The 23,358-nt window shown below is 35.3% G+C and overlaps 1 protein-coding gene across 3 annotated transcripts in view; it reads right to left on the reverse strand.

The window, feature by feature from the left end:
* Positions 1–23,358, reverse strand: part of LOC101894381 (SH3 and F-BAR domain-containing protein DDB_G0274695) — a 197,558-nt gene that overhangs the window by 169,082 nt on the left and 5,118 nt on the right. For all 3 annotated transcript variants that reach the window (XM_011294391.3, XM_011294390.3, XM_020036884.2), the window contains exon 2: positions 4,414–4,599. In XM_011294391.3, coding sequence (XP_011292693.1) covers positions 4,414–4,440 — 27 coding nt within the window. In that variant the 5' untranslated portion in view covers positions 4,441–4,599. The remainder of the gene's footprint in view (positions 1–4,413; positions 4,600–23,358) is intronic.

Below are 23,358 nucleotides of genomic sequence, written 5' to 3' on the forward strand. Positions count from 1 at the left end.
GCGTACAAAAGCATTTTGGTGAGAATTTTCCAGAAAAAAAGTTATTCGTGACGGAATTTTGGCTGGAAAACCACAAGTGGCTATCGTTAGAGCACCCCAGCATTTAAATGTGAATAAATCTTTTGTGTCCTGTACCATCGCTCGTGTCTCGTACCATCGCTCGTTACCGTAGCCGGATCTCAAGGCAGTGGACCGAAGAAAACAGCAACATTAGCGGAAAATGGTTCGAAAAGTAAAGAAGCGACTTGATCGAAACCCGCGTGGCCGAAAAATGGCTCGTGAGCTGAACATATGGCAATATTCCATTCGGCAAATATTGAAAAATGAACTCGGGCTAAAGCCATTGAAATTCCAAAAAGTGCAAGAACTTACACCGCAACAGAAAGAAAATAGACTCAAAAGAGCGTTAGAGTTGCTTCGCATGGCCGAAAGTGGTGAACTGCCGAATTTGGTTTTCTCCGATGAGAAAACTTGAAAAAATGAGCTCGGGGTAAAGCCATTGAATTTACAAAAAGTGCAAGAACTTACACCGCAACAAACAGATAAATAGACTCAAAAGAGCTAAAGAGTTACTTGGCTCTTGGCCGAAAGTGGTGAACTGCCGAATTTGGTTTTCTCCGATGAGAAAACATTCGTTGTCCAGCTGTTTGAGGTCAAAGAGGTCAGCTGAGAATGTGCACCTTCGGTTGGCCACCAGAACTCAAGCGCTGGCCATGGTGGTGGTGTGGGCCGCCATAACAGCCGATGGTCACTCTCCGCTCGTATTAATCGACCGTGGCATCAGAATAAATGCCGAATATTATCGCGAAAATATTGTGAAGGGTACGCAAACATTTTGGCCGCAACCCTTGGACTTTCCAGTAGAACTCAACACCATTGCACTCAGCACGCGCCACCCGAAAATGGTTACAAAATGAGGTTCCTCGCTTCAATTTCCAGCGCATAATGGCCATCAAAATCTCCGGATACCAATCCGTTGGACTATTGTGTCTGGACTATTCTGGAAAGCATGGTTGACACTAAAAAATACCAAAATGTCGATCAACTCAAGCAATCGCTTCGCCGGGAATGGGCCAAAATACCGCAGAGCAACTTTCGGGCAGCGTGTGACGGTTTCATTGGCCGTTCGAAGACCATAATTTGTGCCAAAGGTGACCAATTCGAAAAAATCTAAACTTATTCTAAAAGTTGATGCTATTTCCGACATTTTTTGCGTTCATTCAAAAAAATTTAAAAAAAATGTAAAGATTATGGCGTTTGACTTTGTTGCAGGTTTTTTTTATCTCACCCGTACTTTCACGTTTAACTTTGGTTTGGATATTGATGCAAATATTTTCTTGATATATAATGAAAATAGAGATTTCTTTTCTTTGGTGACTCATAGTAAAATTTGATCTAGAATATCTTTTCCTTTGAAACCTTCCACAAAAAATCGAGTATTAAAGGAGATATTGGCTTAGAATGGTAAAGTGTGTAAGAAACCAAAAAACACGTTATTCTCCCAATTTTTGGCAACATTGTTGCAAATATTTTCCTGATATATAGTGAAAATAGAGATTTCATTTTTTTCGGGACTTATAGTGAAATTTGGTGGAGAATATTTTTGTCTTTGACATCATCCTTCTAAAATGATGTTTTGTAGGAGAATTTTGCATCAACTCACATAAGGTGCGGCTTTAATCCTAAAATGGGTTTTCTTATATTTATGTATTAATGGCATTTATGTAAGATTTAGACTTTTGATGTCTTCCAGAACCCATAGTAGAATTTTATGGCAAATAATTTTGTAGAATATTTTTTCTTGCTACGATCCCGTATAATGGGAGTTTGTAACCATTTTTTTTAAAAAAGTACCAAAAAGACCCCTATGATGACTGGTTTGAGGGTTAAAATTTCCCACGAAAATAATCTTCGAATTGTTCTCTGCAATATTGCCAAAGACACTATTGAACAAGGACCCAAGGATTCCAAGGAATCTTTATTCGAAAAATATGTGAAAGGAGGGGGAACCTACCCCACGTTTTCATATAGCCCCCATATAACGGTACCTCCCTATATTCGGTATTTTGATGATTTTACCGGCATTATTCACCGGAATTGTTTCAAATTTGGTATTTGAAGTTCATAATGGATACTACAGCCTATGACAGAAAATTGTCTGTGCAGGTCCACGTCTTCGTATAGCCCCCATATAACGGTACCTCCCTATATTCGGTATTTTGATGATTTTGGCGACATTATTAACCGGAATTGTTTCAAATTTGGTATTTGAAGTTCGTAATGGATACTACAACCTAAGACACAAAATTATCGTTGCAGGTCCACGTCTTCGTATGGGTCCCATATAACGCTACCTCCCAAAATTCGGTATTTTGATGATTTTAGCGACATTATTAACCGGAATTGTTTCAAATTTGATATTTGAAGTTCGTATTGGATACTACAGCCTATGACAGAAAATTGTTAGTGCAGGTTCACGTCTTCGTATAGCCCTCAAATAACGGTACCACCCAATATTCGGTATTTTGATGATTTTAGCGACATTATTAACCGGAATTGTTTTAAATATGGTATTTGAAGTTCGTAATGGATACTACAGCCTATGACAGAAAATTGTCAGTGCAGGTCCAAGTCTTCGTATGGGCCCCATATATCAGTACCTCCCTATATTCGGCATTTTGATGATTTTAGCGACATTTTTAACCGGAATTGTTTCAAATTTGGCATTTGAAGTTCGTAATGGATACTACAGCCTATGACAGAAAAATTTCAGTGCAGGTCCACGTCTTCGTATTGGCCCCATATATCAGTACCTCCCAATATTCGGTATTTTGATTATTTTAGCGGCATCATTCACCGGAATTGTTTCAAATTAGTATACGAGATTCGTAATGGATTCTACAGCATAAGACAGAAAAATGTCTGTGCAGGTCCACGTCTTCGTATAGCCGCCATATATCAGTACCTCCCTATATTCGGTATTTTGACGATTTTAGGTACAATACCCACCGAAATTGTTTGAGATGTCGTATTTGACGTTCGTAATGGATGCTATAGCCTGTGATAGACAATCGCCTATGCTGGTCCAGGTCTTCTCATAGCTCCGATATAGCGGTATCTCCCTATATACGATATTTTGATGATTTTAGTTACATTATTCACCGTTTATTTCAAGTTTCGAATTTGAATGGTGGTAATGGCTTATGACAAACAATGCCTATGTAGGTTCACGTCGGATAAACCCCAATATAACGGCTATATTCGGTATTTTTTAAATTTTAACAGTATTTTTAAAGGATTTTATTTTTTGAAAATTTCCAAATTCATTCCAAATGGTGGAGGGTATTTAATGTTCGGCCCGACCGAACTTACTGTTTTTTAACTTGTTAACTCTATTTCCATAATCTGTCGGATTTTCCCGGGATTTTTGTCTGTTGCACAGTGTAATTAATGGCACCACAGTTCTGTTTTTTTTTTTTCACCCACAAATTGATAAGACGAAGAGTGTCAAAAAATGTGTCTTATCACTGCTAATTGGGCTAATATGTCGAAAATGAGGTGGACACTGATAATATGTTAGTGCTTCGTCGGCGGGTGATCGATGGGTAACTAACTAATTTTCTAATCTGCTTTGCATGCGAATTAGATAACAATGAGTTGGGGAGAAAAACAGCAAAAATTGTAACCAAACAAAAAGGGCGTAGCTGGTTTCTAGGGAGAGGGTACAAAACGAACTCCCCGCCATCCCCGCCCATTTAAAAAAATATTTCAGATTCCTTTAGAAATTGATGTTCCCAAATTGTTTTTTTTTTTTTTTTTTTTTTTTGCAAAATATAATTTTTGACCCCCCTCCCCAGAGTTTGAAATAAATTTGCTACGCCCATGTTAATACTCAAATCATAACAAATAATTAACTAGGTGACAAAAAAAAACAAATCCAACAAATTTGTGATAAATTAATAAATTAAATGCTTCAAATATCCGAGATAATCGACAAGCTGCGGGACAGAGACACAAACATAACGAATAACAAAAGCAGAACAATTTATGCAAAAAAAAAAACGCACACAAAAAAAGGCGGTGTAGAATATGACCCACAGAAAAAACAAAACCACAGTAAACGGAAATAAATTTTGAGCAAAAAAAAAACAAATTCTGAAATTTTATTTCCCGCGATCTGGCATTCACTCGAAATTTGAAACATTTGGCATTAGAGTTGGTGCGACACAGTTTGGTTATGAAAATAGCAAACAACAAAAAAAAACAAGCAACAACATGAGATTGTAAGGTAGAATTCTAATGAGGTCAGATCTGTGGTGAACTGGCAGAATGGGTGATATTAAATGGGTGATAGTTAGAGGCAAGTTATTCTTGTTGGAGTTGTTATTGTTTTGATTTTGCAATTCGACTTACCCAAGAATTATCACGAAATTGTGACATTGTGTTGCTGTTGTTGTTGTTTCCTATTGGCAGCCAGTTGTGTAGATGTAATTGTAGCAGTTCCCTGAGGCCTGTAAACCACGAAATTAAACGACAAAAGGTATTAACGTTTTGTTGTTGTCGCCGCCAGACAGCTTTAATCAAATTTCAAAGCTTATGCTGCAAAAAAAAAAAAAAACAATAAAATGGATTAAAAACACTTGGTTATACGAAGTGCTAGTAATATGGTTATAATTTTGGAAAAATGTAAAATTTAATCGAAAGTCTTCTATAGAAAGAATACACCCTTTAGAGATCTTGCGAAGACAGAAGATCTCCAATAGGCCTCCCCTATGCAGGGTGCGATAAAAAAACTCCAACAAAGTCAAACGCCATAATTTTTACATTTTTTATACCCTCTACCATTCTATGGAGGGTATATTAACTTTGTCATTCCGTTTGTATCTCCTCGAAAATACAGGGTCTAGCAAAGTATATATATTCTGGATCATCGTATCTTTCGAACGAATTGAGATAGAAAGCTAAACTTTTGCATACATGCATAGTTTACCAGTATGCAGGTTAAGTTCGTAAATGTGCCATGTCGATCCACGTTTTCGTATAGCCCCCATATAACGGTACCTCCCGATATTCGGTATTTTCATGATTTTAGCGGATTTTATTATTTACCGGATTTTTTTCAAATTTCGTATTTGAAGTTCGTAATGGGTACTACAGGCTATGAATAAACTGTTTGTATGCAGGTTCAAGTCTTCGTTTAGCCCCCGTTTCAAATTTCGTACTGGAAGATCCTAATGGGTACTACAACCTATGGCAAAAAATGTTGTATGCACATACAGATCTTCGTATAGCTCCCATATAACGGTACCTCCCGATATTCGGTATTTTCATGATTTTAGCGACATTATTTACCGGATTCTTTTTCAAATTTCATATTTGAAGTTCGTAATGGGTACTACAGGCTTGAATAAACTGTTTGTATGCAGGTTCAAGTCTTCGTTTAGCCCCCATATAACGGCACCTCCCGATATTCGCATTTTTGATGATTTCAGCAACATTATTCACTGGAATCGTTTCAAATTTCGTACTGGAAGATCCTAATGGGTACTACAACCTATGGCAAAAAATATTGTATGCACATACAGATCTTCGTATAGCTCCCATATAACCATAGCCTCCGATATTCTGTATTTTGATGATTTTAGCGACATTATTTACCGGAATTGTTTCAAATTTCGCATTTGAAGTTCATAATGGATACTAAAGACTAAAACAGAAAATGGGACATGTAGGTCCAAGTCTTCTTATAACCCCCATATAACGGTACCTCCCGATTTGCGGTATTTTAATGATTTTAGGGACATTATTAACCGGAATTGTTTAAAATTTGGCATTTGAAGTTCGTAATGTATATTACAGCCTGTGACAGAAAACTGTCCGTGCAGGTCCACGTCTTCGTATAGCCTCCATATAACGGTACCTCCCGTTATTCGGTGTTATGATAATTTTAGCGACATTATTTACCGGAATTATTTCAAATTTCGTATTTGAAGTTCGTAATGGGTACTACTGCCTATGACAAAAATTTTGGTATGCAGGCCTTCGTATAGCCCCAATATAACGGTACCTCCCGATATGCGGTATTTTCATGATTTTGACATGACATTTTTTAAAATTTTCAAGTTCCTTTGAAATGGTGAAGGGTATTAAAAGTTCGACCGGCCGAATTTAGCTGCTTTTTAACTAGTTTTTTTTTTAATTTTATTGAATGAAAGCAAAAAATGTCGGAAATAGCTTCAAATTTTAGAATAAGTTTAGATTTGTTCACCTTTGGCACAAATTATGGCCTTGAAACGGCCAATGAAAATGTCACACGCTGCCCGAATGTTGCTCTGCGGTATTTTGGCCCATTCCCGGCGAAGCGCTTACTTAAAGTGATCGACATTTTGGTATTTTTTTTAGTGCCAACCTTGCTTTCCAAAATACTCCAGACACAATAGTCCAACGCATTGGTATCCGGAGATTTTGCTGGTCATTGTGCGCTGGAAATGAAGCGAGGAACCTCATTTTGGCGCGTGCTGAGTGCGATGGTGTTGAGTCCTGTTGGAATGTCAAAGGTCTGCGGCCAAAATGTTTGCGTCCCCCAGGCTTTAATACACCCTCCAGAATATTTTCGCGGTAACATTGAACATTTATTCTGATGCCACGGTCGATTAATACGAGCGGAGAGCAACCATCGGCTGTTATGGCGGCCCACACCATCAGCATGGCCGGCGCTTGTGTTCTGGTGGTCAACCGAAGATCCACATTTTCAGCTGACCTCTTGGGCAAGTAGACACGATCATTTTGTTTGTTTACAAACTGCTGGAATGTTCTCATCTAATCGGAGAAAACCGAAGCAACTCTTCATCTCTTTTGAGTCCATTTTCTTTCTGTTGCGGTGTAAGTTCTTGCACTTTTTGGAATTTCAATGGCTTTACCTTGAGCTCATTTTTCAATAATTGCCGAAGGGAATATTGCGATATGTCCAGCTTACGAGCCATTTTTAGGCCACTGCGACGCGGATTTCGATCGAGTAGCTTCTTTACTTTTCGAACCATTTCTGTTGATGTTGCTGTTTTCTTCCGTCCACTTCCTTGACGTCGAACTACACTACCAGTATCACGGTAACGAGCGATGGTACGAGACCCAACAGATTTATTCACATTCACAAATGCGGGAGCGCTCCAACGATAGCCACTTGTGGTTTTCCAGCCGAATATAAAGAAATCACAATATCACGCTTCAATTCCATCACGAATTACTTTTTTCTGGAAAATTCTCACCAAAATGCTTTTGTACGCTTGTAAACAATATAATGAGCTGTCACTGGAATAATTTTAACAGCTGTCGGACGAGTGACTTAGAAATGACAGCAGTCTGAAATTGGTTGCAGTTTTTTCATCTCACACTGTATATAAAAGGGAAGTAAGAAAAATGACTGACAGACTGAGAATCAACACCCAGACGAAACGGCTAAAGCTGCAATCTTCAAATAATTCACGAGGATCGGTCTTGGCGCGTAGGCGTTTGATAAGACTGTGCTTTTGCAAAGCCTTTAAACGTGGATTTTTTAAAGAAGTTTTCCAAAGATCTTCAAGGCTGTTAAACGTGGATTTTTTTAAAGAAGTTTTCCAAAAATCTTCAAGGATGTTAAACGTGGATTTTTTAAATAAGTTTTCCGAAGATCTTCCAGGCTGTTAAACGTGGATTTTTTAAAGAAGTTTTCCAAAGATCTTCCAGGCTGTTAAACGTGGATTTTTTAAAGAAGTTTTCCAAAGATCTTCAAGGCTTTTAAACGTGGATTTTTTAAAGAAGTTTTCCAAAGATCTTCAAGGCTGTTAAACGTGGATTTTTTAAAGAAGTTTTCCAAAGATCTTCAAGGCTGTTAAACGTGGATTTTTTAAAGAAGTTTTCCAAAGATCTTCAAGGTTTTTAAACGTGGATTTTTTAAAGAAATTTTATAGTCCTCTTCAAGGCCTTTAAACGTGGATTTTTTTAAAGAAATTTTATAGCCCTCTTTAAGGTCTTTAAACGTGGATTTTTTAAAGAAATTTTATAGCCCTCTTTAAGGCCACTAAAAGTGGATTTTTAAAAAAAAATTATAGTCCTCTTCAAAGCCTTTATACGTGGATTTTTTAAAGAAATTTTATAGTCCTCTTCAAGTTCTTTTAAACGTGGATTTTTTAAAGAAATGTTATAGTCCTCTTCAAGGCCTTTAAACGTGAATTTTTTAAAGAAATTTTATAGTCCACTTCAGGGCCTTTAAATGTGGATTTTTTAAAGAAATTTTATAGTCCTCTTCAAGGCCTTTAAACGTGGATTTTTTAAAGAAATTTTATAGTCCTCTTCAAGGCCTTTAAACGTGGATTTTTTAAAGAAATTTTATAGTCCTCTTTAAGGTCTTTAAACGTGGATTTTTTAAAGAAATTTTATAGTCCTCTTTAAGGTCTTTAAACGTGGATTTTTTAAAGAAATTTTATAGTCCTCTTTAAGGTCTTTAAACGTGGATTTTTTAAAGAAATTTTATAGTCCTCTTTAAGGTCTTTAAACGTGGATTTTTTAAAGAAATTTTATAGTCCTCTTTAAGGTCTTTAAACGTGGATTTTTTAAAGAAATTTTATAGTCCTCTTTAAGGTCTTTAAACGTGGATTTTTTAAAGAAATTTTATAGTCCTCTTTAAGGTCTTTAAACGTGGATTTTTTAAAGAAATTTTATAGTCCTCTTTAAGGTCTTTAAACGTGGATTTTTTAAAGAAATTTTATAGTCCTCTTTAAGGTCTTTAAACGTGGATTTTTTAAAGAAATTTTATAGTCCTCTTTAAGGTCTTTAAACGTGGATTTTTTAAAGAAATTTTATAGTCCTCTTTAAGGTCTTTAAACGTGGATTTTTTAAAGAAATTTTATAGTCCTCTTTAAGGTCTTTAAACGTGGATTTTTTAAAGAAATTTTATAGTCCTCTTTAAGGTCTTTAAACGTGGATTTTTTAAAGAAATTTTATAGTCCTCTTTAAGGTCTTTAAACGTGGATTTTTAAAGAAATTTTATAGTCCTCTTCAAGGCCTTTAAACGTGAATTTTTTAAAGAAATTTTATAGTCCTCTTTAAGGTCTTTAAACGTGGATTTTTTAAAGAAATTTTATAGTCCTCTTTAAGGTCTTTAAACGTGGAAATTTTATAGTCCTCTTCAAGGCCTTTAAACGTGGATTTTTTAAAGAAATTTTATAGTCCTCTTCAAGCCATTTAAACGTGGATTTTTTAAAGAAATTTTATAGTCCTCTTCAAGCCATTTAAACGTGGATTTTTTAAAGAAATTTTATAGTCCTCTTCAAGGCCTTAAACGTGGATTTTTTAAAGAAATTTTATAGTCCTCTTCAAGGCATTTAAACGTGGATTTTTTAAAGAAATTTTATAGTCCTCTTCAAGGCCTTTAAACGTGGATTTTTTAAAGAAATTTTGTAGTCCCCTTTAAGGCATTTAAAAGTGGGTTTTTTTCCAGAGATCTTCAAGTCCTTTAAAAGTGGATTTTTTAAAATTTTTTTTCAGAGATCTTCAAATCTTTAAAAGTTGGATTTTTTAAAGAAGTTTTATAGTCCTCTTCAAGGCTTTTAAACGTGGATTTTTTAAAGAAATTTTATAGTCCTCTTCAAGGCCTTTAAACGTGATTTTTTTAAAGAAATTTTAAAGTCCTCTTCAAGGCCTTTAAACGTGGATTTTTAAAGAAATTTTATAGCCCTCTATAAGATCTTTAAACGTGGATTTTTTTAAAGAAATTTTCTAGTCCCCTTTAAGGTCTTTAAAAGTGGATTTTTTAAAGAATTTTTCCAGAGATCTTCAAGGCTATTAAGTGTGCATTTTTTAATGAAATTTTATAGTCCACTTTAAGGTCTTTAAACGTGAATTTTTTTAAAGAAGTTTTCCAAAGATCTTCAAGGCTTTTCAAAGTGGATTTCTTAAAGAATTTTTCCAAAGATCTTCAAGGCTCTTAAATTTGGATTTTTTAATGAAATTTTCTAGACCCCTTTAAGGCCTTTAAAAGTGGATTTTTTAAAGAATTTTTTTTAGAGATCTTCAAGGCTATTAAATGTGATTTTTTTAAGAAATTTTATAGTCCACTTTAAGGTCTTTAAACGTGGATTTTTTTAAAGAAGTTTTCCTAGTATCTTCAGGTCAAGTTTTCCAGAGATCTTTAAGGCCTTTAAAAGTGTTTTTTAAAGAATTTTTCCAAAGATTCTCAAGGCTGTTCAACGTGAATTTTTTAAAGAATTTTTCAAAGATCTTCAAGGCTGTTAAAGGCGTGAATTTTTTCAATAAATTTTATAGTCCTCTTTAAGGCCTTTAAAAGTTAATATTTTAAAGATTTTTTTCCAGAGAACTTCAAGGCCTTTAAAAGTTAATATTTTAAATGTTTTTTCCAGAGAACTTCAAGGCCTTTAATGGTGGATTTTTAAAGAAATTTTCTAGTCCCCTTTAAGACCTTTAAAAGTGGATTTTGTTTAAATTTTCAAGAGATTTTCAAGTCCTTGTGGGTCCATTTTGTGATGGTTTTACTAATATAACACTTTGTGATCTTCAAAATTAAAGATATTGAAAATTCCGAAAAAGAAAAAAACCTTGAAATCTGAAAATTTAGTACGACATATGAAGTTTTGATTTAAAAAATTTTGTCAAACTGAACAAATTGTGCATTTTGAGTACTTAAAAGGCCGAACACAAGCTGTGGGACCGAATCTAAAATTTTAAGGTGGACTTTTCCCTAATATAGAATTTTTAACGGATTTTATTTTTTTGAAAATTGCCAAATTCGTTTCAATTGCTGTTCGGCCCGGCCGAATTTGCAGCTTTTTTACTTGTTTTGATTTATTAAGTTTTCTACCCCCCAAAAGAAAATATGGCCAAGATCCTCGAAATAATTTAAATCAGGCTGTATCTCTTTATAAGAACATACCAAAACAGAATTTTTTTCCAAGTTTGATTATCCAAGGGTTTGATTATTTAAATTTATTTTATAATTTTCGAAGGCCTCTTATATCCCAAAAAACTTATTAAAAGTCTTTTGTTTATAGTTGACCTTTGCAATATATTTTATTTAAGTTACTCAAATAATACTTTACTACCTGGTTCTTATTTTTTATTTGATTTCTCGATAGTCTTTCCAGGAATTCCCCAAAATAACAATCCTTAATTCGAACTGCGTAGTTTTGAATATTTGAAAAAATTAATATGTATTAATAAATGTGACACACTCTGTAGCCGTTTGTATTAGTTCGAACAAAGCGCATTTGTTGTAATCCCCTCAAAACAATTACCACGTCAATTGTCACCTAACTGAAATTAGTACCTATTCTAAGTGAAATATTGAAAAAATAGAAATATTTGCTTGGAAGAAGCTTTTAATATTTGATCATCAAAATGACCTCACTGCAGCGTGAATCATCCGCATTGCTTGCAGGTATTTTTTTGTTCCAAAATAATTATAGGAAATATTGCCGCAAAAAAGTTATCAGTTACTGCGATGCCAAGATCGATTAGTTAATAACATTTAAGCGAATTGTTTTTTTAAGTTTTGATTACTAGGTGTTTTCTAATATCTAAAAAAATTTCACCACTGATAAAATATTTGATTTGGATTTTCAAGTGAGCATCATATGCTAATTGTTATAATCAATAAATTAGAGGTGAGAAATTTTCAGAGCGGAACATTTTGATCTTCTGTGACGCATCACAGTTAAAAGTCGTAAAATATACGGAACAATATTGGGGAGAAATAAAATAAAAGACACATTTTTATAAATACTCTCATTATATAAAGAACTGATGAAATCTAAAGACAAACAGGGTGAAATGAAAAAAAAAACTGGAACATACTTCAGACTGCTGTCACTTCTAAGCCAATCGACAGACAGCTGTTAAAATTATTACAGTGACAGTTCGTTATATTGTTTACAATCGTACAAAAGCATTTTGATGAGAATTTTTCAGAAAAAAAGTTATTCGCGATGGAATTCAAGCGTGTTAGTGTGATTTCTTTATATTTGACTGGAAAACCACAAGTGGCTATAGTTGGAGAACTCCAGCATTTAATTGTGAATAAATCTTTTGTGTCTCGTACCATCGCTCGTTACCATGATTCTGGTAGCGTAGCCTGACGTCAAGGAAGTGAACGGAAGAAAACAGCAACATCAGCAGAAATTGTTCGAAAAGTAAAGAAGCGACTTGATCGAAACCCTCGTCGCAGTGGCCGAAAAATGGCTAGTGAGCTGAACATATCGCAATATTCCATTCGGCAAATATTGCAAAATGAGTTCGGTGTAAAGCCATTGAAATTCCAAAAATGCAAGAACTTGCACCGCAACAGAAAGAAAATAGACTCAAAAGAGCTAAAGAGTTGCTTCGCTTGACCGAAAGTGGTGATCTGCCGATGAGAAAACATTCGTTGTCCAGCAGTTTGTAAATAAACAAAATGATCGTGTTTACATGCCAAACATGTCAGCTGAAAATGTGCACCTACGGTTGGCCATCAGAACTCAAGTGCCGGCCATGGTGATGGTTTGGGCCGAAATAACAGCCGATGGTCGCTCTCCGCTCGTATTAATCGACCGTGGCATCAGAATAAATGACGAATATTATCGCGAAAATGTTCTGGAGAGTGTATTAAAGCTTTGGACACGCAAACATTTTTGTCGCAGACCTTGGTCATACCAACAGGACTCAGCACGCGCCACCCAAGAATGGTTACAAAATGAGGTTCCTCGCTTCATTTCCAGCCCACAATGGTCGCCAAAATCTCCGGATATCAATCCGTTGGACTATTGTGTCGGGAGTATTTTGCAAAACAAGGTTGGCACTAAAAAATACCAAAGTGTTGATCACCTTAAGCAAGGGCTTCGTCGGGAATGGGCCAAAATACCGCAGAGCAACATTCTGACAGCGTGTGACGATTTTATTGGCCGTTTGAAGGCCATAATTCGTACCAAAGGTGACCAATTCAAACAAATCCAAACTTATTCTAAAATTTGATGCTATTTCCGACATTTTTTGCTTTCATTCAATGAAATTTAAAAACAAATTTAAAAATTATGGCATTTGACTTTGTTGCAGTTTTTTATCTCACCCTGTATATATGACGTAATGTAATGACATAAATAAGTCACTTGCTTTGCATATTTTGCGGACAATATCTGGTAACATTCATTCAAACAACAAGATGACAAAGAAGTATAAAAAACATTTAAGACGCGATTAATCAATGACATGACAGAAAATAATGAAGCGTGAGAATGTTTGGAAAAATGCTAGGTATCCATAACCGAATGGGAATTAATGACAGATCATGCCAACAATAAATGCATATGTGTTTTATTTTTGTTTTTTTTTTTTCTTGAAGTGGTAAATCCATTCGAGGCTTTTTGTAAATTATGTACTTTATTTTCATAATCATCGTCCTTATACGCTAAATATAAGTGTAAATAATCCTGGATGTTATTTATTTAATCTATACCAAACAAGTAATCAAAAATTAAGTTCGGCCGACATTTTAATACCCTCCACCTTTAGGTAAAAAAAACATTTTGATATAAAAGTATCTGAATCCAAACGTGTTCCACTTTAAACTACAAATACCTGAAAAAACGTTCGGATAATGCTGTTAAACTTTTAATAAAAAACATAAAGTGGATGAGGCCGTTGCATGGGGGCCCTTACCAAAACTGGAACCTCCATAGACAACTTTATACTTCAAGAATTTTCATCAATCAAATCTTGTTAAATACCAAATTTGGAACAATTTCGCGGGTAAATGTGACTAGGATTATCAAAATACCTACTATCGGTGGGTATCGTTATATGTGGGCTATAGGAAAACGTGGACCTTTAATTTCAATGTTCTGCCGCCGAAGCTAGAACCTATTATGAACTACAAATACCAAATTTAAGATAAATCTGTGGAAAAATGTGGCAAAATCCATCAAAATACTGAATATATATGGAGGTACCATTGTGTGGGGAGCTATACGAAAACGTCGGCCTATACATACTATGTTCCGCCACAGGAGCTAGAAGCCAATACGAACTACAAATACCAATTCTTGGACAAATCCGTTGAAAAATGTGCCAAAAAACATCAAAATACCGAATATTGGGAGGTACCGTTATATGAGGGATATACAAAAACGTGGACCGATGCATGCAATGTTTCACCACCGGAGCTAGAGCCCATTGTGGCCTACAAATACCAATTTTCAGACAAATTTCGTGAAAAAATGAAAATACCGAATATCGGGATATACCGTTATATGAGGACTATACAAAAACATACAATGTTTCACCACCGGAGCTAGAACCCATAATGGACTACAAATACCAATTTTTAGGCGAATTTCGTGAAAAAATGTGGGAAAATCGTCTAAATACGAATATCGGGAGGTACCGTTATATGGCGGCTTTCCAAAACAACCAACCATCCATGGTAGAAAAATACGGGTAGTCGCATCGACACAAATTTTTAAGCTCTACGCCAAATAATATAGCCCACATTATATGACGTGATTTCAACAGACGTGTAGACAGACGAACGGATGAATATGATAATGGGGTCTACGACGAATATTTAGGGATGCTTCAAACGGAATGACAAAGTTAATATATCCTCCTTTTCAAGGTGTTGGGTATAAAAATATCAATACTGATCTGTAGATGATCGGTATCAAGGAAATTCCCACTAAATTATATCTTATCAAATAATGAGTAATAAGATAGGCACGTCAAATTTTTTATTGTTGGCCTGCCTGACTGTTTTTGCCGCAGCTGACGCTCAAAAAAAGATTTTTGGTTATTTGCAGGCATAACAATTTACCTTTGCCAATTTAGACATTCTTTAGCTCAAAATAAATAAATTTCACAGTCCTCATATAATTAACATAACGGCACTTAATTCTAGATTTTGTTTACTTTATCAGTCCTAAAAAATAAATAATCCTTAAAACTACAGATGCTAATCAGATGAGTAAGTTCTCACTAAATGATATCTTATCAACTAACGACTAATAGGGTAGTCACGTCAAATTTGGCATTGAAAAGTGTAAAATTGTTGTTGGCATACCCGATCCTTTTTTGCTGGTTCAATAATCGATTTTTGGTTATTTACCAGAAAAATTACTCGGCCTTCAGAACGTGGGTTTTCCTTAGCTCAGAAATAAAATAGTTTTTTTACATTTTACAAATGGTGAAGTCTGTTAAAGCTCTTTGTATTTCTATACTCATATTGTCATATTCATCGTCCTTAACATAACGGTACATAATCCCAGATTTTGTTTACTTAATTTATCCTTAAAAAGTAGCAATAACACTCCTTAACACTACAGATATTAATCAGATTTTCTACAGATAATCGCTATCATGGCAGAAGAATACAGGTAGATGCATCAACGCTTGGGAGCATTGATGTGTCAAAAAATTTAAATATTTTTTTAAATATAAGTAGATTTTTACATGTTTTCTTATACTACGTCATTCGGAGGCTATTATAATTCGCGTTTTTCAACAATTTTTGCAAATTGAAAAACTTTTTCATTCAACATTTTCAATTCCAAAATTGGTTTGACAGTTCATTGTCCCAGCAGCTGTGTCGACGCGTCTACCTATATTCTTCTACCATGATCGCTATTAAGGAAATTCTCACTGAATGATCTCTTATCAGCTAATGACTAATAGGGTAGTTCACATTAAATCTTACATCGTTTAACAATACTTCGTTAATATAATAAAAAATCTTAAATGACTCCAAGGATTAGAGGGCATTTCATGACTGAACAATACTCTGACCCCCCAAGCAAAGAAATAAATACAAACAAGTAAAAAAGCTGTAAGTTCGGCCGGGCCGAACTTTTAATACCCTCCACCATTTGGTACTAATTTGGCAATTTCCAAAAAAAAAATAAAATAAATAAATAAATAAAATAAAAAAATCCTTTAAAATTCTGTTAAAATCTTAAAAATACCGAATGTCTATACCACGACGTATACCTGCATAGGCAACTTTTGTCATAAGTTATTACAACATTTAAATGCGAAACTTGAAGAAAAATTTGTTTATAATGTAGCTAAAATCATAAAAATACCGAATATAGGGGGTACCGTTATATGGGGGCTATACGAAGACGTGGACCTGCACAGACAATTTTCTGGCATGGGCTGAAGTATCCATTACGAACTTCAAATGCGAAATTTAAAACAATCCCGGTAAATAATGTCGCTAAAATCATCAAAATACTGAATATCGGGGGGTACGGTATATGGGGCCTATACGAAGACGTGGACCTACATGGTCCATTTTCTGTTTTCTGCTGCAGTATCTATTACGAACTTCAAATACCAAATTTGGAACGGTTCCGTTAAATAATGTCGCTAAAATCATCAAAATACCGAATATCGGGGGAGGTACGGTATATGGGGGCTATAGGAAGACGTGGACCTACATGGCTCATTTTTTGACTTAGGATGTAGTATCCATTACGAACTTCAAATACCAAATTTGGAACGGTTCCGTTAAATAATGTCGCTAAAATCATCAAAATACCGAATATCGGGGGGTACCGTTATATGGGGGCTATACGAAGACGTGGACCTGCACAGATAATTTTCTGTCTTAGGCTGTAGTATCCATTTTGAACTTCAAATGCTAAATTTGAAACATTTCCGGTGAATAATGTCGCTAAAATCATCAAAATACCGAATATCGAGAGTTACCGTTATATGGGGGCTATATGAAAACTTGGACCTACATAACCCATTTACGAACTTAACCTGCCTACTGGCAAAATATACATGTGTGCAAAATTTTAGCCTTCTATCTCAATTTGTTCGAAAGATAGCGTGATTACAACAGACAGACAGACAGACAGACAGACAGACGGACAGACAGACAGACAGACAGACAGACACACAGACAGACAGACGGACATGGCTAAATCGTCTTAGAATTTTACGCTGATCAAGAATATATATACTTTGTTGGGTCTGACGTGAGTATTTCGAGGAGTTACAAACGGAATGACAAAATTAATATACCCTCCATAGTATGGTGGAGGGTATAAAAAAAAAACAAGTTAAAAAGTAGTAAGTTTGGCCGAATACCCTCCACCATTTGGAACGAATTTAGAAATAATATCCTTAAATAATTCTATTAAAATTTTAAAAATACTGAATATAGCCGTTATATTTGTGTCTATACGACGTGGACCACATGGGCATTGTTTATCATAAGTCATTACACCATAATCAATTTCGAAACTTAAAATAAACGGTGAATAATGGAGCTAAAATAATAAATCAAAAAGTTGTATATAGGGAGGTAGCCTTATATCGGAGCTGTGCGAAGACCTGAACCAGCATAGAAATTTTTCTGCCATAGGCTGTAGCATCCATTACGAACTTCGAATACAAAATTTAAAACAATTCCGGTTAATAATGTCGCTAAAATCATCAAAATATCGAATATCGGGGGGAACCGTTATATGAGGGTTATACGAAGACGTGGACCTGCACTAACAATTTTCTGTCATAGGCTGTAGTATCCATTACGAACTTCAAATACAAAATTTAAAACAATTCCGGTTAACAGTGTCGCTAAAATCATCAAAGTACCGAATATAGATAGGTACCGTTAAATGGGGGCTCTACGAAGACGTGGGCCTGGACAGACAATTTTCTGCATTAGGCTGTAGTATCCATTACGAACTTCAAATACCAAATTTGAATCAATTCCGGTGAATAATGTCGCTAAAATCATCAAAACACCGGATATCGGGAGGTACCGTTATATGTGGGCTATATGAAAACGTGGACCTACATGGCCCATTTACGAACTTAACCTGCCTACTGGAAAAAATAAACATGTGTGCAAAAATTTAGCCTTCTATCTCAATTCGTTCGAAAGATAGCGTGATTACAACAGACAGACAGCTGGACAGACAGACGGACATAGCTAAATCGACTTATAATTTTACGCTGATCAAGAATATTATTATAATATATTTGTTGGGTCTGACATGAGTATTTCGAGGAGTTACAAACGGAATGACAAATTTAATATACCCTCCATACTATGGTGGAGGGTATAAAAATTGACAACATCCACTCTAAGAAAATTACCATAGTATGTAGAGAAACCACTGATGTCAGTGGCATGTTAATGGTAAAAATTCTTAGAACTATTGATATATATAGCAGGATGACAAATAAAATTTACATTGGACCAAAAATATGAACACAAAATATTATCCCTTTAGAGTTACCAGCTAATTGAACATTGGCTTAGCAATTAAAATCACTTAACATTGATAATTATGTCGTTATGATATCAGATGATCGGTTATATCCAACCGATGTCAATATTTTGACTCTGATTTGTCCCATCTTTATGTTTTTATGCTTTGCTACCAGCTACTAAAATCTTCCTATTGTAGTCTAATTGCCCTACTCCGTATTTATTGCTGCAATAAATATTTGTCAATTCTTTTCACCCAATCATTGCTTTCCCATAAAAATAATTAGAGTTTAAATTTATTATTTCGTTTTTAAAGATTAGAAAAGTTGTTCGTTAGTTTTGAACAGCAACTTTTTAATGAAAAAATAAAATTAAATGTTTCTTAGTTTCGATATTATCTATCAATGTTATTTTTTTATTTATTATTGCCAACTTATTTTTTTTCATTTTATTTGAACACCTGAAACCACTAATTCACACACTTGCATTATTTTCTGCATACCCGTTTTCAAATGAAAATTAATTAATAGCTGGCTTATAACTGTGCATATCTGTTAGAAAAAACGTAAATTTTTCTCTTTTAATTCAGTTTAATTTGATGTAGAATATTAGTATGGGGATTTAAATACCAGTGGTGGTAAATATGTAGAATTGTTTGGGCACTGAAAACAAGTATAGATCATTAAACAACTAAATTAATTATAAAGTAGACATATTCTGATCAAATTTAGATCGAATAAAGGAAGGTATAACAAATAGTCTTAGATCGGAATTCATCGCTACCAAATTGAGCAAATTTTTGGTCAAATGGTTTATAACGCACATCTACACAGTATTCCAAGATAATGTAAGCTGTAGTGTTCTTAAACGATAACTGATTTAATGTGAACTACCCTATTAGTCATTTGTTGACAAGATATCATTTAGTGTGAACTTCTATCATACCGATCACCTGCAGATCAGCTGATTAACATCTGTAGTTTTAAGGATTGTCATTGTTACTTTTTAAGCATGGATTAAGTAAACAAAATCTAAGATTACGTACCATTATGTATAGTATATAAGGACGATAATTATAAAAATAAAACATAAAAATTACAAAGAAGCTCAACTCGAATTAAAGTTTTTTTTTAATTTTTTGTTGAAGAATGCCAGCATCTGCATAGGCATCTACTTGTGACAGCAAATAACAAAAATCTATTTTTGAACCAGGTTACGCTGCGGAAACCCAATAAGGCAGGTCAAGAAAAATGTTACACTTTTCAATGCCAAATTTGATTGATAAGATATCGTTTAGTGTGAACTCCCTTAATACCGATCATCTGTAGATCAGCTGATTAAAATCTGTAGTTTTGAGGATTTTCATTATTATACCCTCCACCATACTATGGAGGGTATATTAATTATGTCATTCCGTTTGTAACTCCTCGAAATACTCATGTCAGACCCATATATTCTTGATCAGCGTAAAATTCTAAGACGATTCAGCCATGTCCGTCTGTCTGTCTGTGTGTCTGTATGTCCGTCTGTCTGTCTGTCTGTTGTAATCACGCTATCTTTCGAACAAATTGAGATAGAAGGCTAAAATTTTGCACACATGTATATTTTGCCAGTAGGCAGGTTAAGTTCGTAAATGGGCCATGTAGGTCCAAGTTATCATATAGCCACCATATAACGGTACCTCCCGATATTCGGTATTTTGATGATTTTAGCGACATTATTCGCCGGAATTGTTTCAAATTTGGCATTTGAAGTTCTTAAGGGATACTACAGCGTAAGACAGAAAATTATCTGTGAAGGTCTACGTCTTCGTGTAGCCCCCATATAACGGTACCCCCGATATTCGGTATTTTGATGATTTTAGCGACATTATTTAGCGGAATTGTTCCAAATTTGGTATTTGAAGTTCGTAATAGATACTGCAGCATAAAACAGAAAATGGGCCATTTGGTCCACGTCTTCATATAGCCCCCATATACCGTACCCCCCAATATTCGGCATTTTAATGATTTTAGCGACACTATTTACCGGGATTGTTTCAAATTTCGCATGTGAAGTTCGTAATGGATATTTCAGCCCATGCTAGAAAATTGTCTGTGCAGGTCCACGTCTACGTATAGCCCCCATATAACGGTACCCCCCATATTCGGAATTTTGATGATTTTAGCTACATTATAAACAGATTTTTGTAATTGTAATAACTTATGACAAAAGTTGCCTATGCAGGTCCACGTGGTCGTATAGGCATTCGGTATTTTTAAGGTTTTAACAGAATTCTTAACGGATTTTATTATTTTTTTTTTTTGTTTTTTTTTTTGGAAATTGCCAAATTTGTACCAAATGGTGGAGGGTATTAAAAGTTCGGCCCGGCCGAACTTACAGCTTTTTTACTTGTTATTTTTTAAGGTTAGATTAAGTAAACAAAATCTAGGATTAAGTACCGTTATGTTTAGTATAGAAGTACGATACTCATGATAATAAAAACAGAAGTTACAAAGAGCCTCAACTGGGATTATTGTTCTGCAAAAATTGTCATTTTTAAAAGTATTCGACATTGGTTTTCAGTAATAAAAATTTAGTCTGAAAGAGCATAAAGTATCTTAATATCGGATGTATATCTCTGTTCAAATTTTAACAGTGTCATTCATACTACAAAATGGCCTCATATTTTTCAACATTATTAAATATTTTTCGAGGATTTTCATACAAAAAAATCTCACATCATAATTTTCAAAAATATTTATTAATTTCTTTCGTTCAATTTAGGTTAGGTTAGGTTAAAGGACTCGCAGTTACCATATGGCAAACGCTCCACTCGGAGACCTATAGGTCCATTGTGTTCATCATAGAAGAATAGGAAGAAAAAAGGAAGGAGTGATTGATAGAAGGGGGGTGAAGATAAGAGATAGAGTCGTAGAGTGTGATCTACGGCTGAGGAATTTGCCTTGTCGTCTTCAGCCACTTGAATCTTCTGGCTAATTGAAGGATTACTATAGGATCAGTGTTAGAAAAAGAAGACAGATCATGTGACACTAGTTCTCCCACCAGTCTCACATTATTGAGTGCTGGTCAGTGGCAGAGCAAGTGTTCGACTGTCTCGATTTCTTCTTCATCTTGACAGATCCTACAGTAGTCAATGTCGTCGCTGTTTCATTTCGAGGTCATTGCCCCCACCCTACAGTGACCTGTGATGATACCCACCACAAGTTTTACATCAAGTTTCGACAATGACAGTAGCGACTTTGTTATCTTCTCTAGGAGTGTGGGCAGACTCTTTTGGAGAGCCATTTTTGTTGGATTCTCTCAGAGTAATGTCTATGAATGATATGATATGATAATAGGAAGTGTGGTTAAACCGAGTTATCTACTTCAATTGTAGTTGAGTCGGATCCCAGCCTAGCCAATTCGTCTGCAGTCTCGTTACCTGGGATATTATAATGACCAGGAACTCAACAGAACTTAATGGACAACCCAGTGTTTTCCAAGGCTTTCCAGGAGTTCAAAACAGCCCTAGACTTGATAGTAAATGAATTTAAGGCCTTCAGTGCCGCTTGACTATCGACATATATAGTCACCGGACCGCTGACCTCAGTATTCCTCGTGACCAGCAGGTCTGTGGCCTTTTTGACCGCAAAGATTTCCGCCTCAAATACGCTACAGTTGTTTCCAAGTTTGTAGCATTCACAAACATTAAGGGTATCACTGAAGACACCAGCTCCCGTTCCACACTCCATCTTTGAATCGTCGGTATAAATTGCTATGCCGCGGAAAGGTGGGTTGTTATGGACCCAATTTTCCATGGGATCAATTTTATCTTAATTTTTATTGAGCGCGAAATATTTAATATTTAACCAGATTAACTCAGATGATATCTTCTCCAATATATAATCTAGATAATTGGGATTAAAGGTGTTTGTCAACGAGTTGTAGAGCATCTTTACAGATCGTTTATAGTTCATAAAGACGCTCTACAAGTCTCAATCGGGACACCATTTTTACAACAGTTAAAACTCTCTACCACAAAGCAACAAGAGTGATTTTCCGTAAGCTACTCAGTCACAGGTTTCCAATCCATAGAAGTTCTCCAGGTTGCTTCGCAGAAGAGTGAGTAATAGAAAGCTGCTCTGGAAAGGAAGAACAGTACGAGGAGGCCCGTATTATCGAACTGTCACGCGAGTTGGACAGCCACGGGAGACTGCGTACTCCACGGTTCCAGAACCTGAATTAGAACCCCTGATATTTGAACCAGAGAGAGTCCCAAGCCACAGGGAGACAGAGCCCCCGAATATTGGGCGCCTCTCCACAGCTTCCTAGGACTCCTAAACATCAATTTTGCCAAAAATAATAATTAATATTTGGATAATAAAGCGGGATATCTCCCGCAATGTAATATATCAAGCTTTTCAACTTAATCAAGTCGCTGACATAAATAAATTTCTGTGACGCACCTTGGTCAACGCGAGCTTACCTCACGGTTTAGATATAGACCCTTCATAGGGGAGGTAGCAGAAATTGAGTTCCGGCATTTTGACATACAACTATTACCTCTTGCCAAGCTTCAACTTAATCTGATACTTGCTGGGTTTTATATAGGACTAATATATATTTTAAAATGTTTTCAAAAGTCGACGGCTGCAATACCAACTCCTCGAAAAGTTATAGATCGACCTATAAGAGGGATATTACTCCCTAACGTTGTTATATCTGACTGTTCTGAATAATCTGTGCATGTTGCATCATTCTTTATGTAATCATCACTGAGAGAAGTAACGAATCACAGTGTTAACCACCCCTCTGCTATAGCCGCTTTTTACTTCATTTCAGTAAAAAATATTTGAATACATAAATATACATTGTACATAGGTCCGTAATATATGTTGTGTTTCGGTGGATATTTGTTGCTGTTGTTATTAAACATTTCAAAACATGACAGCAAATTCATCCAAGCATTTACTAATTCATTCATCTATGGCCACATACCTTACTTACATGCAGCAGCTACTCTCTGTCTGTCAGTCAGTCGATCTGCCTGAATGTTCGCTTTCAGTCAACCATTAGCATGTGCATACGTACGAGCGTACATATGTCCAAAAATACATCAAATTTTGACTCGTCAC

This window comes from Musca domestica, unplaced genomic scaffold (assembly GCF_030504385.1).
Source record: "Musca domestica strain aabys unplaced genomic scaffold, Musca_domestica.polishedcontigs.V.1.1 60, whole genome shotgun sequence".
In the NCBI taxonomy this organism is placed as follows: Eukaryota; Metazoa; Arthropoda; class Insecta; order Diptera; family Muscidae; genus Musca; species Musca domestica.